Raw genomic sequence first — 15,205 nt, forward strand, 5'->3', positions numbered from 1 at the left:
CGTAACAACCTTCGAATCTTAGGTATACCGGAGGAAGTTGAAGGAGCTGATGTAAGAGCTTATGTTATTAAGCTCTTTGAGCGAGCGTTTCCCAAAATCGCAGGCTGGAACTGGGCAACCGAAATCCAGAGGGCCCACCGTACCCCTTTCAGACTGAACAGGAACACAAAGGAAGGGGATAAACCCAGAGCAATACTAATATTCTTGGGCAACTTTGTACTGAGGTAGGCGATTGCAGAAAGAGCAAGACCGGATGCGAAGAAAGTTGTTGAAGGAGTGGCTTTTTTTGTTTGCCCCGACTTCTGTCACGTAACTGTTGAGAGACGATAGAGGTTGAGGCAACTTCTAAAGCCGTTTCACGATAAAAAGATGCAGGCATACTTGATCAACCCGGCTCAACTAAAAATAATCAATGGAGGGAGAACATTATACTTTGCCTCTGAAGTCAAAGCTAAAGAGTATTTGGATTCTCAAGAGAAATAATATTAATACTAATACTGATTAATGAACTTCTTGTCCTATATGGAATTTATGAATGCCTTAAATGTCATAGTTAGATGAGGGGTACTGGATAAAGCCGGAAATCGCAATGAATCGGTGGCGTTGGGGTATTTAGTGTGTTATAAGGTATATGTAGGGTGTTGTTATTGAGTTTTTCTTTTTCTATTAATCTCCATTGCTTCAACTGCCATCCATCACAAGCACAGACCAGGTCTGAGCGCCTCACGTGAGAGGGTGCTGGGGTGGGCAGGGAGGGGGGGGCGCACAGGCTGGGAGGGATGGGTCAGGGAGAGGGGGGTCTAAAAGAGGGGGTAGGTGAGGAGAGTTGGGGTGCAAAGGGGAAAAATCAATAAATGAGATGATTGGGTGCTATGAGGTTTTTTTGTTCTGATCAGCTGTTTTTTTCAATGGCAATGGATAATATCAGTGAGGTTGTTTCTTTTGGTTGGGAAAGCTCAGTCTCTTATTATGCCACACATTAGAATCTGCTCAATCAACGTGGGTGGATTAAACGATGGGAGGAAACGCCAAAGGCTGGGTCACTTCGTCAAATATAACAATATCGATATCTTATGTCTCCAAGAGACCCACATCCCTGGGCAAAAGGAACCTAATGAATATCAAGGGCTTCGATCTACTTAAAAAACAACTAAGTACACCTACAGTCTCGCATATGTGTATGAAATCTTTGAAGAAAAAGCCCTTGTTTCTCTCTCAACTCTCAAACTGTGTTAAAACACAGGGGAAGGCATCCCTTAAGGATAAGACCCCTCACTCACCCGAAGGTGACAGGCTTCAACATATGGGTCCTCCTTACCAGTGGGGAAAACCTAGTCACCACTGGGAGCTACTACTTCAAGGTTTTAAGGAAGGAGCTCAGAGATGTTTTGAATTTTCTATGGAGTAGGATGATAATCCCATATGTGTGCTGTTAAGGTTGAGTGAGGTATATTGCAGCGCTATGTGAAGGAAGGGTGTGAATTAAAACTGCCTAGATAGATCACCAATAAACTTTATTCCTGTGTACTACCTGACATGATTAAAATGTAACAGCACAGTGGTATGGATTTCAACCACTGGTTAGTGATAGGTCGACATGTTTCAGCCTCTTGATCTGATTTCAGTATCAGCGGCTTTCTTCAGGACCAGATATTTATACAATGCTGCTGCAGTTTGTGTAAGATATGAAAAATGAATTATAATACAACACCAGTATTCCTGCTCAATTCTTTTGTTTGTGTCAGGCCATACTCTGGATATCCACAATTGTTGGGTAACCCAGCCTCACCTCTACCTGTCAGGTTGCTCAGGAGGGAGGCCCCGCGCTGTCCGTCGGTACCTCTTCGTAAGAGCAGAGCTAACCCCGGGAGGGAACGTACACCAACAAGTCTATAAACATTCCCTGTAGACCCCCAATCCACGGTAGTGTTAACAGCTTTGATCTACTTGCCTGCTCCTCACAAACTTCCACAGTTAGGGGGGTTGCCATACTGGCCAAACAAACTCTAGGAGGGATCAAGAGATCTAAGGCTGATAGCTCGGGGAGATGGGTAATAGCGGAGTTGAGATTGGGTTATACGATGTGCGTAGTGTATTGTTCAAATCATTATGACCCTGAGGTTTATGATGTATTAGAGGAAGAGCTAGCTAGTTGGCCAACACCTATTATATTGTGTGGCGACTTGAATATCTCGGTTGATTGGAACAGGGTAGGTGGGTATTCAGGACGAAAACCCCGAGTATACCGGGCTCTGGATTCACTTATGAAATCACACGGACTGAAGGATGTCTGGGGCTCCAAGGATCCTTTAAATCATCCAGGTTTTACATACTTTTCATACCCATGCCAGAAATATTCCAAGCTAGACTATTTTTTGATCACCTCCACAGAACTTAACAAGGCACATATTATGAAGTTACTGAAAGTAATCTCAGGTCACAACCTGTTGATCCTATCCCTAGAAGTAGATAAGGCTGAGAGAAAACACACAAGCTGGACATTCAAGAGAAAGCTCTTATCCAATAAAAGGTTTGTGGAACATATCAGACAGTGGGCAAAATAATTTTATGATATGAATCATTATAGCACATCCTGAAATGGAGTCTGGGAAGCATTTAAGACCTCTCTAAGGGGTGAATCTATAAGCTGCGCAGCTAGGCTAAGGAGAGAGGATAAGAGGGAGGTGGAGAATAGGATCAGGGATTTGGTGGTGGCAGAAGAACTGCATATTAAGGATATCGTCCAGGGGGTAGATGGTCAGGTGAGCCTAAACAGAATTGTCACTATTAAAGCGGATCTTCAGGGAATACTCACTCAGGAAGAGGTCAGAGATTACCAGTCTTCCAGGGCAAAGCGCTATGAAACGGGTGAGCAGGCGGGGAGGGCACTGGCACTCCGGATCAGGCAGGAGAGGTCAAAAAACATAATATCCACCATACAAGAGGACGGTATCGATTATACGGTGCCGAAGGATATATTAAGAGTCTTGAAGACCTTTCACCAAAAACTGTATGATGAGGAAGATATGGTGCCTGATCAGAACCCAGATATTGAAGATGCTGGTCCTGTGCTAGACAATCATAGCAGTGATCTATTGGATAGAGACCTGACCCTGACTGAAGTAAGGATGGCCTTACGGGAGCTAGCAGCCGGTAAGGCCGCAGGCCCAGACGGGATCCACCTAGAAGTCTACAAATGCCTAGAAAAAGAGACTGCTCCAATCCTCCTAGATTTATTTGATGGTATTGTTTATACAGGCGCAATCCCAGACTCTTGGGAAGAGAATAATATTGTTATATTTCATAAAAAGGGCAAACCTGGGCACAACGGATCATACCAGATGGGCCATCACATTATTTGACGCCCATGCTGCCATGGGGGGGGGGGCGGATGGCCATGATCCTCCTCGACACGAAGAAAGCGTTCGACCACGTGGTCTGGAAGTTTATGTGGGATATCCTAGCTGGCAGGGGTTTCTGGAATAAAAGCATAAGAGCCATTAAGGCGATGTATAGTGATCCGGTGGCGAGGGTTACGGTCATGGGCCAGCAATCTGATGAAATATTAATTAGAAGGGGCATCCGCCAAGGTTGCCCGTGCTCCCCAATTTTGTTCTCTTTATACATCGACCCGCTGATCCAGAAAATTCTAGCCTCAGAACTGATAAATCCAGTGACACTTAATGGTCATTCCACTAAACTGTTAGCATATGCGGACGACTTGGCAATAATAACAACGGATCCTCATCAATCTATGATAGAGCTGTGTGAACTGGCCAAGGAGTTCGGGCGGCGATCTGGGTATCGCTTGAACGAAGAAAAAACTCAGATAATTTGCACGAACAATATCAATAAGACAGACCAAAGGTTTGTGGATTCAGCCGTGTATCTGGGGGTAAAGGTGAATGCCAATGTTGATGGGATTGTTAAAGATAACTATTTAACCCTGATAGATTCTATCGAAACCGAGCTGAAAAGAATCAATGTGTTACATTTATCACTGATTGGGAGGGTGAATGTTTTAAAAATGACTATGTTTCCAAAGGTTTTGTATTTATTTCGGGCCATTCCACTGTTGTTGGAAGAAAGGGTGATCAGAAAATTAGAATCAGTATTTTCGCAGTTCATTTGGCAGTATGGCAAAACCAGACGATCGATTACCCGTATGTCTTTATCATTGGCGAGGGGAGGCTTGGCTATGCCGAACCTTAGACTGTATCATTGGACATGTTTATTGGTACAAATGAATATATTGTTTCAATTTGATCCTGCAGTACTGGAAAACCAGCCGGATAATCAGGCACTCCCCTCCATCTTTGAGCTCCTAGTGGGAAGAAAGGCTACTTGGTTACTAAGGTGTGAAGTGGACCGCAGGTATTATAAGAGAGCGAGATATAAAATTCTAGAAGGGGTGTGGGGGACATGGAAGGCAGTCAGGAAATATTTGAATATTCCAAAAATAAACAACATTACTGACCTTTGGAACTCTAACATCTTTCCCCAGCTAGGCCAAAATAGAGATAGTCTACTCTGGAAGGGGCGGGGGGTAAAGTGCTTGGGGGATATTATGGTAGGAGCTGATATCCTGGGCTTTAACATTTTGCAGCAGATATTTGGAATTCCATCCAGCCAGTGGCTGTTATACAATCAAATTGTCCAGACAGTGCGGGCAGTCAAGCCAAGGATTTCACTCCCTGCGGAGAACCCAATGGTCGTATACCTGAGAAAAGGGGGTAGGAAAATTAAAATAGGTTATAATCTTTTACAACTAGGTCTCAAGGATGATCTGGAAAAACCGGAAGCCACTTTGTCCCAGAAGTTAGGCGATCCAGATGTTGACCTGGATCTTGCCCTACTTATGAATAAGAAAATCTTCCGATCCTCAAATCTAAAGGCCCAGCATTATAAGACTCTGTATAATTTATACTACACCCCAGCGAAATTATTTGTGTGGGGTGTAAGGGAAGATGACAGATGCCCCAGATGTAATACGGGTCCGGCAGATTTACTCCATATGTTTTATCATTGCCCCAATCTGGCTCCAACATTAAAGGAAATGCAGATGTTTTTGGAGGGGCTGCTAGATCAAAGCATCGATCTATCCCCTACCGTGGTTTTGCTAGGTACTGATGGTAAACTGAAAGCTGCAAGAAATGCTGAAGCCCTGGTCTTTATCTCAGTGGCAGTGTTACGCATACTTATCTCTGATGGTTGGAAGGATACCACCGCCCCCACCTTTCAGATGTGGCTCACAAGATTATTGGGAATGCATAATATAGAGGCGTGTTTATATGAATTTAAGGGAAAAAGCTGCAGGAAATGGGAAGAAACATCTGGGCCCCCCTCAGAAGATGGAGGGAATCTAGCCGCTGAACTTTTAAGAACCTTCTAGAAGAAATTATTTATATCCTGCCCGAGTTGTGCTGATATGCGTTTTTAATTCTGTGAAGCCTTGAGTCGTTTTATTAATGCTATTAACTGATTTTATCCCATTCGAGCTATTATGATACGAAGTATATTAGACATGTTTTCTCTAATTGTTGCTATTGATTGATGCTGATGTATTTATTCTTAACCTTCTTCTTCTATTTTTTATGTACTGCAAACTGCACCTTAACATCTCAATAAATATATTAAAAAAAAAAAAGCATTCACACAATGTGCGGTGCCATGGGGGGGTTGGATGCCTTCATAGCCCATTCAAAGATGGCCCGGACCGACTATTGCAATACTTGGGGATCTGTAGCGCAGGTGACTGCAATGCAACTGATGCTCACGCAAAGCGCTCCAACACCTTCAGGTTGATTTTGCGCTATATAAAGTTTAAAAAAAATGTGTACAGGCTCGCAAAGTGGCTTACTCTGGTTAATCCCACAGATGCTCACTGGAGGGAGTGCCGACAAAAGCAGGAAAGGCAACAATGCACAGTAAGTGGTGTAGGGATGGCGAGCGAGCTGAAGCAAATTAAAAAGTTGTGTGCAAAAAGTGTATAATTGGTGAAAAGTACCCTGATCCATGTAACTGGGCCAGTCATCAGGGTAGAAGCAAACAGCCAAAAGGCGGAACAAAGACAACAAGCGACCATAGAAGAGGAAGATTTTACGAGGGCCACTACAAGGAGCAAATTACAAGTGGTGGGTGTGACCTAAGCCCACAGAGAGGCTACACTATGCCTCGCAGAGCAGCGCATGCGTGCTCATAGGCTTAACCTAAAAAAGCAGCATTGCCTTTAGGCTAGTCCTGTCATGTATGGCCCCTTGTTACATACATTGTCCCATCCACATGACAATAACGGTTTTGAACAGCTGACCTTTTACTTAGTAGCTTGCTCCTATCTCTTCAACACCAGGCTCTTAGTATTTTATCATAATCCCTGCACCTGACGTACATAAACATGTCCTCAGACACTGCATATTTATTCTGTATAAGGGTCATCACTTTTTTCATCCTTGGCCAACAAGCCCGCTATGCATGATCGCATTGTTTTAGAAAAACATTTATGATTGTTTTCAAAACATATCGATTTTAGAAGGAGCCCTGGAGTAACCACTCTAGTATATAAGACCCTTGCCCCCCCTGCTAATTAGAGGAGAATTCCTTCCAAGCTGACAGGGGGTCCTGCATGCTGAATCTTCGACACGCAGCAGTCTGACATCCCTTGCAGGGTGTCATCCTCGGAGCAGAGACTGGGTCCTTCATTATCTACCATCAGGTGAGGGGGTTGGCTCTTCCTTAGGGGATTCTTGCTACATACATTTATGCCTGTACACATATACATGCTACACCTACTTATCTAGGCTAGGTACACTTTGGCAAATTACGTAGGGAGCTCATTATAGGAGTATGCAAGTGCTACTGTCTTATCTGAACTATATATGTTCATCTTCTTAGCACTATGGTAGAAATGTATCTACTGTTTACTATAATAATACTTGCGATTTCTTTCGTATGCTTTTGTCTCCTGATTGTTGCAGCAAATATGTTTTACACAAGACTGACACTGGACCAATAAATACATATTGAAATGTCCTAATCGCCATCCAGTGTATTGTCTGAGAATAAGTAAGTATGAGTGACTGAGTGAAAAGTACTGCACTGTTTTCCACGATCCCTGAGGAATCAGGGTTGTCATGTTCAGTGGTTGCCAGAAACTACCTACACTACTGTAAGATACAGGGGGTGGTAGTGGTACTGTAGAGCTAGTTGGTCTAACGGCTGATGTTTCCTGTGGGAGTGTCTGAAACTAGAAGTCGATTATGATGGCGGACGAACCTGCGTCCGTCCGCCACCCCGAGGTGGAGGGACCATCCGCAGGGGCAGCGGCGTTCCCTCCATACCAATTAGGATGTGACCGCCACCCTGGCGGTCACATCCCGTATCTTTAACATTGCGGCGGGTGCTGCTTGAAGTGCCTGCCGCTTTATACATGCAAATGCAGGGGGGTACCATAGGTACCCCCCATGTGCACCCCCCTTCACCCTGGGGGCCCGCAAGGGGCCCCCAGAAGCAAAGGTCCACATACTTTTCCACGACGGAAAAGTCGCAGCGGAAAAGCATGTTTACACACACATCCTAATTTGGCTGACGGTGTCTTGCAGACACCGCCACCAAATTGCGGTCAACCCCCGCGGATCAGCAGCTGATGGACCTGCCTCTGCCGCTGTTCCCACCGCCATCATAATCTGGCGGTGGGTGTTTTCTCTGACCGCGACGGTGAATCCGCATCCTCCGGGCCGGCGGTGGCTTCCACCGGCCCGGAGAATGCGGATTCACCGCAATCATAATCGACCTTTTAGTTTCTACACCAAGCCCTCAGTTTAGGTCATCCAAAAAGTGCAGGTCTTGGGGATTCCTAGGAACTACACAACAGCTAAAAGTAAAAAAAGCACTGTGATGGGGCATACGCAGCCCATGCATAGAGCTTTTTCCACCCTTCCCGAAAGCAATAAAACAAAAAGCAATGACACAGCCAGAACTGGCCACGTCAGAGCCCTTTTTGTTTACTTTAACCATGCTGCACAGCAGTTGTGCTGCTGTACAACATGGGTAAAAAATATTAACATAGCCATTAGCTCTCTAGTAGGCGAGACCTATCAGTTTTTCCAATGCTTGTTATTCTATGCCCCCCAACCAATACCATGCCTTCACTGTCAATCCCCTCAGATAGCCCGAAAGAAGATATGCCTTGCCTCAGTCATCTCGACATTGTTTGGATCACCGATGACTGAGCCGTCCTCCTGCTGGTAGCCAGCATAGCGAATGAATTGGCTGTTCCAGATGCGGAAGTCACTCTGTCCATCCGTTCTTTGAGGGAAGATGGTGATGGCGGACCTGTTAAACCCAAGCAGAGGCATTATCATGACAGTCTGTGATTGACAAACACAAACCCTATTGCAAAAAGATTGTCTTGAAGCAGTGATGGTGAGAAAAGCAGTATAAGAGGAAGGGATGTAAATAAGCGATCAGAAGACACACCTTGAAATCAGGGGCACAACGCACTCCCAAGGGGACAACCTTGGGATATCACTGTGTGCTAAAGTAACAAGATCTCACTGTCACTACCCCTGCTATTGTGGTTGGTGAATTAGCGACCTATTGGTCACATCATAGGTTGTAAAGCAAACTGAAGAGAGGAACAATGAAGTAGTTGATGTTAGGGCTCTCAGGCAAGGGCAAGCCCACTTTTACTGAGGTTGTACCCTTACAAAATCATCTTCACACAACATACCGATGGGAATACTCTGGTTACTGAGCCATGTCCTTGACTCAGAGAATAGAAAGTATTCTGCGAGAGGGCTCTGACCCCCCTAAGGGAACAAGTTATGAGCTGCCTTGAGTCCGTTAATAGGCTACTGATGTCTGGGTTTACCCGGTGAAAACTAAGGTGATGGATTCCACTACTTCACCACAGTGACTATGGAGGATGAGCCACCGTCCCCTTGAATCCCGGTCAGGATGAAAGTGCTAGTGGTCCCCGTTATCAGCTTGATATGTGACCTATCTCCACCAAACCCTGAGAATTCACACTCAGAGTAGGTACGCCTCCTGTAATAGTCTGAGACGTTTCAGCAAACCCTTCAGTTTCAGCTTTTAATGATGTACGTGACTCCTGCTATCCCTTATTACAGATACTTGTACGTCACCAATGTTTCCAGGATGGAAATATGTGGGCTAGTGCCCAGTCCAGATGGCTGTACAGACAATGCAAGAGGGTGAACTAGTCATTCCCATCACTGAATACTGCACACATTGGGAGTGTATGGGCCTGGTGATGCCAGGCAATAGGAGATGAAACAGTAGGAACAGGTAGATGCTGATGCCAGGGGAAGAGAACAGTGAACAGTAGGGACATATCCTGGTGATGCCAGGCATTAGGAGATGAAACAGTAGGAACAGGTAGATGCTGATGCCAGGGGAAGAGAACAGTGAACAGTAGGGACATATCCTGGTGATGCCAGGCATTAGGAGATGAAACAGTAGGAACAGGTAGATGCTGATGCCAGGGACAGAGAACAATAGTGACATATGGGCCGGGTGATGCCAGGCACTAGGAGATGAAACAAGTGCCTGTAAGACTTTCCCGCTGCTGCCTCCCTGCGGCCCCGCCCCCGCCAGCCCATTCGCCGCCCCGCTCCCCCCACCCAGCTGACCCGACCTCCCGGCTCCTTACTTATGACGTCCACGTGCAGCGTTGACGCGCAGCGAGCGCGCCGATTGTGCGCCGAAGGTGCTCCAAAGGCAAGCCCGTCTGCGCTTGTCCGCGCCTGGACTGCGCCCAGCGCCAGGACCCCTGGCCCCCGAGAACGCCAGCCCACACGACGGACTTACAACCCCCACCACCCTCAACGTACTCAACGCTGGCCGGAACCCCGCCTGCTACCGAGCCACCCCGAGACGCACCTACGGACCATTCACCTGCTAAGACTGCAAATTCACCTGCCTCCAGACCTGCACCACTCCCGCCAAGCCAGACACCAGCAACAACCACCTCAAGTGCATCCTGCTCAACACCCGCTCCGTCCACAGGCACGCCGTGGAACTCTGGAACCTGCTCGACGCGACAGCACCAGACGTTGCCTTCCTCAATGAAACCTGGATGAACGCCTCCTCAGCGCCCGACATCGCCATTGCCATCCCGGACGGTTACAAGATCACCCGGAGGGACCGTGTGAACCAGACGGGAGGAGGCATCGCCATCGTACACAAGAACACCATCCGCATCTCAACCAACTCCGATGAAACCTTCACCGCCGCTGAACACCTCCACTTCCAGATACACACCGACCCCAAGACCACCCTCCGAGGCACCCTCATCTACAGACCCCCGGGACCACGCACACAATTCAGCGAAGACATTGCAGACTTCATCAGCCCGCACGCCCTTCCCTCCGTCGACTACATCCTCCTAGGGGACCTCAACTTCCACCTGGAGAACAACAATGACAGAAACACCACCACCCTGCTGGACAACCTCGCCAACCTCGGACTCAAGCAACTGGTGAACACCCCCACCCACTACGCCGGCCACACGCTTGACCCCGTCTTCTCATCCAGCAAGCACATCTCCTTCAGCCACTCCACTGGACTCCACTGGACTGACCACAGCTGCGTCCTCTTCAGCTTCAGAAGAACTACGACTCACCACCACCCGCAACAGGTTCCCTGCCGGAGCTGGAGCAAGATCACTGCTGAGCAGCTCACCGCCTCCCTCAGCCAGAACCCTCCCACCAGCACAACGGACCCCAACGAAGCAGCCAGCAACCTCACCACGTAGCTGACCGCCTGCGCCGATGACCTCGCACAACTAAAGATCCCTCCCAGCAGACCCGGCAGCAAGAAAACCCCCCGGTTCACCGATGAACTCAAGGACTCCAAGAAGAACTGTCGCACCCTCGAGAAAGCCTGGCGGCTCGACCAGACCACAGACAACAGGACCGCCCTCAAGCACGCCACCCGCAAACACCATCAGCTGATCCGCGCCACCAAGAAGACGGCACTCAAAGAACGACTGGACAACAACGCCCGCGACAGCAAGGAACTCTTCAGCATCGTCAAAAAGTTCTTCAACCGCAGCGCCGGGAATAACGACATCACTCCCTCGCAAGACCTCTGCAACTCACTCGCCTCGTTCTTCCACCGCAAGATCGCCGACATAATCAACTGCTTCAACGCACAGACCACGCACCCTACCACCGAACCAACGCCTGCCACCACCACCCTCTGCAACTGGACCCCGATCAACACCGAAGACACCACCCGCACGATGAACTCCATCCACTCCGGATCACCAACCGACCCCTGCCCACACCACGTCTTCAACAAGGCCGATGCCATCATCGCACCCCATCTCCTGGACATCATCAACACCTCCTTCCACACCGCCACCTTCCCGGAGAGTTGGAAGCACGCCGAGCTGAGCGCCCTCCTGAAGAAACCGACAGCGGACCCCACCGACCTCAAGAACGACCGTCCCATCTCGCTCCTTCCTTTTCCTGCCAAAGTCATCGAGAAGACCGTCAACAGACAGCTCGCCGCCTTCCTCGAGACGAACGGATCCCTCGACCCCTGGCAGTCCGGGTTTCGGGCCAACCACAGCACCGAGACTGCCCTGATCGCAGCCACCGACGACATCAGAGCCCTGATCGACAACGGGGAAACAGCTGCCCTCATCCTCCTGGAACTCTCTGCTGCGTTCGACACTGTCTGCCACCGCACCCTAGTGCAGCGCCTCAGCAACACCGGAATCCAAGGGAAAGCACTGGAGTGCATCATCTCGTTCCTCGCTGGAAGAACCCAGAGAGTCCGCCTCCCCCAGTTCAGATCCGAGGCCACCGAAGTCATCTGCGGCATACCACAAGGATCTTCACTCAGCCCAAACCTCTTCAACGTCTACATGAGCACCCTCGCAGCCATCGCACGCCAACACAACCTCAACATCATCTCCTACGCCAACGACACCCAACTGATCCTCTCCCTCACCAACGACCCCGCCACCGCCAGAGCCAGCCTACACGAAGGGATGAAAGACGTCGCCGACTGGATGAAGAACATCCGCCTGAAACTGAACTCAGACAAGACGGAAGTCCTCATCCTGGGATCATCACCCTCCGCCTGGGATGACTCCTGGTGGCCCCCTGCCCTGGGCACCGCTCCCAGCCAACGGACCACGCAGGCAACCTGGGCTTCATCCTGGACTCCTCCCTCTCGATGACTTGACAAGTCAAAGCCGTTTGCTCATCATGCTTCAACACCCTGGGCATGCTCTGCAAGATCTTCAGATGGATCCCCACAGAAACCAGGAAGACCGTTACCCAGGCACTCATCACCAGCCGACTGGACTACGGGAACACCCTCTACGCCAGAACCACAGCCAAACTTCAAAGAGACTCCAACGCATCCAGAACGCCTCCGCATGACTCATCCTGGACATCCCCTGACAAAGCCACATCACCGGACACCTGAGAGACCTGCACTGGCTCCCCGTCAGCAAGAGAATCACGTTCAGACTACTCAACCACGCACACAAGCCTCTCCATGACCTGGGCCCCAAGTACCTCAACGACCGCATGACCTTCTACACGTCCACCCGCCAGCTACGATCGACCAGCCACGCCCTCGCCACCGTACCACGCATCCGCAGAGCCACCGCCGGAGGAAGATCCTTTTCCTACCTGGCAGCCAAGACTTGGAACTCCCTCCCCACCCACCTTCAGCGAACCCAAGATCATCTCTCCTTCAGGAAGCAGCTCAAGACCTGGCTGCTCGAGCAGTAACGTACCCCTCTCCCCCAGCGCCTTGAGACCCTCCGGGTGAGTAGCGCGCTTTACAAATGCCGTGATTGATTGATTGATTGATTGATTGATTGATTGATTGATTGTAGATGCTGATGCCAGGGACAGAGAACAATAGTGACATATGGGCCTGGTGATGCCAGGCACTAGGAGATGAAACAGTAGGGACAGGTAGATGCTGATGCCAGGGACAGAAAACAATAGTGACATATGGGCCTGGTGATGCCAGGCACTAGGAGATGAAACAGTAGGAACAGGTAGATGCTGATGCCAGGGACAGAGAACAATAGTGACAAATGGGCCTGGTGATGCCAGGCACTAGGAGATGAAACAGTAGGGACAGGTAGATGCTGATGCCAGGGACAGAAAACAATAGTGACATATAGGCCTGGTGATGCCAGGCACTAGGAGATGAAACAGTAGGTACAGGTAGATGCTGATGCCAGGGACAGAGAACAGTAGGGACATGTATGCCTGGAGATGCAAGCCTGATAGCTGCTCAGTACCTTATGTTTCCCTTGTTGGTTGCATATTTGATGTGGTTACAGATGTAGGTGAACATTCCTTGGGCCGAGGTGCAATCTCGAGCATCGAACACCTGTAATTTGAGCACACAAGACCAATTGTATCAATGTAATGTTCAGCTCGAAAAATGATTTCTCCACTAGCTTGACTGCCAAATTACACGACCGCAAGCCAGCACTATTATTTACTGTCACACTTCATTACTATTGTTAGCTGCCCATTAAAGCAGGCACATCTTTGTTTCGGTCATCTCATTTTTTTAAATTATTTATTTTATTTCAATTTCGTGTTACAAATAGTTGATAACAACAATCTTCCAATTTAAATATTTCACACAGGATTAAAAAGAGGAAACTTCATTTGGCTTGAATTCATAACAAATGTAGGCAACCAATCTTTCAAGCCTAAAGCATGCAATAAATTAGTATATATCCATTACATTAATAATTTATATCATGCATGACATAATTCCAAATTAAAAACAAAAAGCTTCCCCCCTCTTCCCAATTCATTTCACACAGAAATGTTCTTTATTGTTTTGCTTTTCAATCCAAGACAGGTTCTGGCGGATCGGGGGATCATGGGCAGTGATCACAGAACGTGAAGCCCTGAGCGAAAGGGGCATTCCTCTCACAATCTACCCCGCACCTCAATAACAAAAAATATTCTTAACCTATTGCACTCCTAAATCATGTGGTCTGCGCTGGCATGTTACTATGACCTGTAAAACACTTGGAGGTTGCACGACTAGCCCTGAATACACTCATTTGAGTACCTACCATGAATGCACTCAAGTGAGTACCTTCCATGAATACACTCACTTGAGTACCTGCCTTGAATACATTCACTTGAATACCTGCTATGAATACACTTAGTTGAGTACCTGCCATGAATACACTCACTTGAGTACCTGCAATGAATACACTCCCTTGAGTACCTCCTTTCTCTCCTTTCGTTTTTTGGCAGCTCAGAACTGGAATAAACTCCCTTTGGGGCTCCGCTTGGAGGTTTCGGAGATTATTCTACGAAGGGAGTTGAAAACCTGGCTTTTTCCCTCTGTTTAGCCTGCCTGCCTAACCGGTCTCTGCCCTGTACGGAATTATGTGCCCCATCTGTACCGTACATATACAAAAGGGGTCCCCGCAAGGGAAGCGTATTGTATACTACATACACTGAAAGTACTCTAAACTAACAATTGAGGGATTTTCAGGTATTGTCATTTATTTATCAACACTGGATATATGCCATTACCAAATTACAATCACATTTAATAAATAGCCCCAAATGGGGAGAGGAGGGAAGAGGGAAGGGAGAGGTAGTGCTCAAGGAAGTGTAGAGTCAAAGAAAATAAAAACAGTCAAAAAACAGGTAAGAATTACAATATTACAAATAGGGTTGTGATAATTCAAATACAGAAGCCAAAAATCAAGGCATACATTGAAAATTATTAGACTAATGACATTCAACGGTCGCATACTGAATTCAGAAATATCAGGGGCATGTGCCGGAAGTCCAAGGAAAGAAAAGAGCCGTTGACGTTTCGACCCCTGTTTGTAGGCTATGTTAAGTCCTTTATCTGGGTCTTCATCAGGACATATACAGGGAAGAAGTGGATTGGGGCAATCCTATCATGGAGTAAAGGCCCAGCTGGGCTTTAAACGTAGGAAATGAGTAAGCCACGCAGGATGTCGTGGTCGATCTCAGCGATAATATTTCACAAACAAGCTTCATCCTGGGTTAGACAATGGCGATATGCAAATCAGCTCTGACCCTGTGCCCCATGGGAACAGTCCAGTCCGAACTACAAAAGCCATGTCCTTCCCAGAACGGAATCAAGCATCCAAGGACCGGACCGGTTTCGAGGTAACACCTCTCATCAGCCCGGCTAG

The 15,205-nt window shown here is 47.9% G+C and overlaps 1 protein-coding gene across 3 annotated transcripts in view; it reads right to left on the reverse strand.

Annotated features, from left to right (window-relative positions):
• NOS3 (nitric oxide synthase 3) overlaps positions 1-15,205 on the reverse strand; it is a 1,079,476-nt gene that overhangs the window by 523,002 nt on the left and 541,269 nt on the right. For all 3 annotated transcript variants that reach the window (XM_086940927.1, XM_086940926.1, XM_086940928.1), the window contains exons 5-6: positions 13,298-13,389; positions 8,190-8,331 (exon numbers count right to left, since the gene is read on the reverse strand). In XM_086940927.1, coding sequence (XP_086797053.1) covers positions 8,190-8,331; positions 13,298-13,389 — 234 coding nt within the window. The remainder of the gene's footprint in view (positions 1-8,189; positions 8,332-13,297; positions 13,390-15,205) is intronic.

This window comes from Lissotriton vulgaris, chromosome 10 (assembly GCF_964263255.1).
Source record: "Lissotriton vulgaris chromosome 10, aLisVul1.2, whole genome shotgun sequence".
NCBI lineage: Eukaryota > Metazoa > Chordata > Amphibia > Caudata > Salamandridae > Lissotriton > Lissotriton vulgaris.